General features: G+C 46.2%; 1 protein-coding gene across 1 annotated transcript; it reads left to right on the top strand.

Moving 5' to 3' along the window:
• The first annotated feature begins 706 nt into the window (after positions 1-706).
• LOC126703903 (uncharacterized) lies at positions 707-1,351 on the top strand. The gene has a single exon (XM_050402956.1). It carries the CDS (start codon positions 707-709, stop codon positions 1,349-1,351), a length of 645 nt encoding a protein of 214 aa, XP_050258913.1.
• Positions 1,352-3,357: the final 2,006 nt, after the last annotated feature.

Here is a 3,357-nt window from a genome sequence, read left to right as displayed (position 1 = left end):
CAAGAGGAAGACCAAGAAGGCATCAGCGTTGAGAGAAGGAACCAAGAAAGGCCGGATGCCCCGAGTAGGCCAAAGCGACAGGACACGAGTCGCCTATCCGTCACAAATACGGTTCCACCTCATATAGTTACCGAGATGCAGATAATGAAGGAACGGATGAACTTTATGATGAATGCACTAAGAGGACGGGTGTCTAGTGACCTTGATGACTTGGTCCATCGAATTGATTCACCATTTACAGCATACGTCACTACATTCCCCCTTCCACCAAAGTTTCGTATACTGCAGGTGGAAAATTATGACGGATCCAAGGACCTCTTAGATCACTTGGAGTCTTTCAAGACCCTGATGCACCTTTAAGGGGTGCTAGACGAAATCATGTGCAGATCCTTCCCTACCACGCTGAAGGGATCCGCCAGGATCTAGTTCAGCAGGCTGACGCCCAACTCCATTGGTACCTTCAAGGAGTTAAGTACCCAGTTTGCCTCACACTTCATCGAAGGGTACAGGTATAAGAAGTCCACTACATGTCTGATGAATATTAAGCAGCAGGAGGACAAGATACTGAGGTCCTACATCACCCGCTTTAACAAAGAGGCTCTCTCGATTGATGAAGCAGATGACAAGATACTCATGGTTGCCTTCACGAATGGATTACAGAAAGGGTAAATTCCTTTTTTCCCTATACAAGAACGATCCAAAAACTATGTCAGATGTGCTGTACAGGGCAACCAAGTACATGAATGCCAAAGATGTGTTGTTGGCCCGAGAAGAAAAGCCGAGGAAGAGGGAAAGACAAGAGGATGTATGGCAGGATAGGGGGTGGAAGATGGCCAGGACCAGAGAACGGTGGGAAGACAGGTGTTCCATGCCCCTCACGAGAAAATTCGTGAGTTTCACTTCGCTGACTGCCTCGATTGACCAAGTCCTGATGCAGATTAAGGACGAAGGAGCTCTGACTTTCCCTGGCAAGCTGAAGGGAGATCTAAATAAGAGGTCTAGAGACAAGTATTATCGCTTTCACCGTGATCATGGCCATGACACAACTGACTATTACGACCTAAAACAACAAATTGAAGCCCTTATCAAACAAGGAAAGCTACAGAGGCTTGTCAGCAAGGAGAGGACGGACCCACCTCAAGAGCAGGCTCCTCGACGGGAGAATGAGCGCCCCAGGTCGCCCATAGGAGATATAAGAATGATTGTAAGGGGCACGACGATTATTGGGTCATCCAAAAAAGCTTGTAAGACTTACCTCAGGATGGTTCAGAACGTCCAGCTAACGATTTCTGTACCTAAGATGGTACGAATAGACAACCCCGTCATCGGATTCTCGAAAGAAGATGCCTGACATCTTCACCACCATATGACGATGCACTTGTCATTAGCATACGAGTAGAGGATTATAACACACATTGGGTTTTGGTCAACAATGGCAGCTCGGCTGACATCATTTACTATCTAGCATTTTAGCAGATGGGGATTGATAAAGAGCGACTAGTTCCAATGAGCGCTCCGCTCATTGGTTTTGGAGGAACAAGGGTGTTCCTTCTTAGTGCAGTCACATTATCGGCGACTACCTCCAGTAGATCACGAATGATGTAACATTCCTTGTGGTCGACTGTTCGTCTGCTTACGATGCCATCCTAGGATGACCTACCCTCAATTCATGAAAGACTATAACCTCAACCTACCATTTAATGATCAAGTTCCCTACATATTATGGAGTAGGGGAGCTGCGTGGAAATCAGGTAGTTGCACGTGAATGCTACATAGCTATGATGGAGATGGACGACCACCTCCAAGCCATGAACATAGAAGAACATTGGACGGTGACAGAGCCCGTTGAAAGGCTTAAAGAGATACTTCTCAACAACTCTAGGAATGATTGAACAATGAGGATTGGTACCCTCGCTAGCTCGAAGGTCCGCCAAGCACCAGCAACTTTTCTCAATGATAATTGGGATGTGTTCACTTGGAGCCATAAAGACATGTCGGGAATAAACCCTTCGGTCATGGTGCACAGACTGAACGTGTACCTTCCTTTACACCCATTCGTTAGAAGAAATAGGTATTCGACCCATAATCAGATTAAACTATAGCAGAAGAAGTTCACAAGCTATAAGAGGCGAATTTCATTAGGGAGGTTTACTACCCCAACTGGTTGGCAAACGTAGTGATGGTCAAGAAAGCCAGCGGAAAATTGAGGATATGCATAGATTTCACCGACCTGAATAAGGCGTGCCCCAAAGATAGTTACCCCCTCTTGCAGGTTGATGTTCTGGTTGACTCTACTGCTTAACACCAGTTATTAAGCTTCATGGACACTTTTTCGAGCTATACCCAGATCAGAATGGATGAAGCAGATCAGGAGAAAACTTCGTTCGTTACTAGCCAGGGCCTCTTCTGCCATAAAGTAATGCCATTTAGCCTAAAAAATGCAGGCACAACGTATTAGAGGCTCATGAACAAGATGTTTGCATAGCAGATTGGGAGAAATGTCCAGGTCTATATTGACGACATGCTGGTGAAAAGCCGAAGAGAGGAAGATCACTTGGATGATCTAAGGGAAACATTTGACACCTTTCCTTCCTACAACATGAAGCTCAACCTAGGCAAATGTACCTTCGAAGGGACGGCAGGAAAGTTCCTAGGGTTCATGGTGTCTTAAAGGGGTATCGAAGCCAACCTAGACAAGATTCGGGCCATAATAGAAATGGCACCTCCAAGGAGCGTGGAAGAAGTACAAAGCCTTAATGGTAAGGTAGCAGCGCTAAACAGGTTCGTATCTAAAGTGACGGATAAGTGTCTACCTTCCGCACGCTAAAGAAATCTTTTGAATGGACAGCCAAGTGCCAGCAGGCATTCGAGGATCTGAAGACCTACCTCTCATCCCCTCCGTTGCTAAGTCCTTCCTAGCTTGGGGAAGAGTTATTCCTCTACTTAGCAGTATCCTCAGTGGCCATCAGCACAGCCTTAGTTAGAGAAGAAGATCAGGTATAGAAGCCCGTATACTACACGAGTCAAGCACTCCAAGGCGCAAAGGAAAGATTCCCACCAATGGAGAAGCTTGTCTTCACTTTAGTTACAGCAACCCAAAAGCTCAAACCATACTTCCACGCTTACACGGTGATTGTCCTGACTAACAAACCCCTATGGCGAGCAATGAGTAATCCTGAAGTTGCCGGACAAGTGGCATTATGGACAATAGAGTTGAGTGAGTTCGATATACAGTACCGCTTGCGCACTGCCATTAAGGGACAAGCGGAATTCACTAACGTTGGAGGCCAAAGGGCAAAAGAGGTCCCATAATGGAGCATCCACACAAACAGATCCTTCAATAAGCAAGCAGGCGTA

This window comes from Quercus robur, chromosome 10 (assembly GCF_932294415.1).
Source record: "Quercus robur chromosome 10, dhQueRobu3.1, whole genome shotgun sequence".
Classification (NCBI taxonomy): Eukaryota; Viridiplantae; Streptophyta; class Magnoliopsida; order Fagales; family Fagaceae; genus Quercus; species Quercus robur.
This window is presented reverse-complemented; position numbering and strand designations above follow the sequence as displayed.

Excerpts from the sequence above, each read along its gene's own strand:
- LOC126703903 (XM_050402956.1), top strand. The coding sequence starts at position 707 with ATGTCAGATGTGCTGTACAGGGCAACCAAGTACATGAATGCCAAAGAT.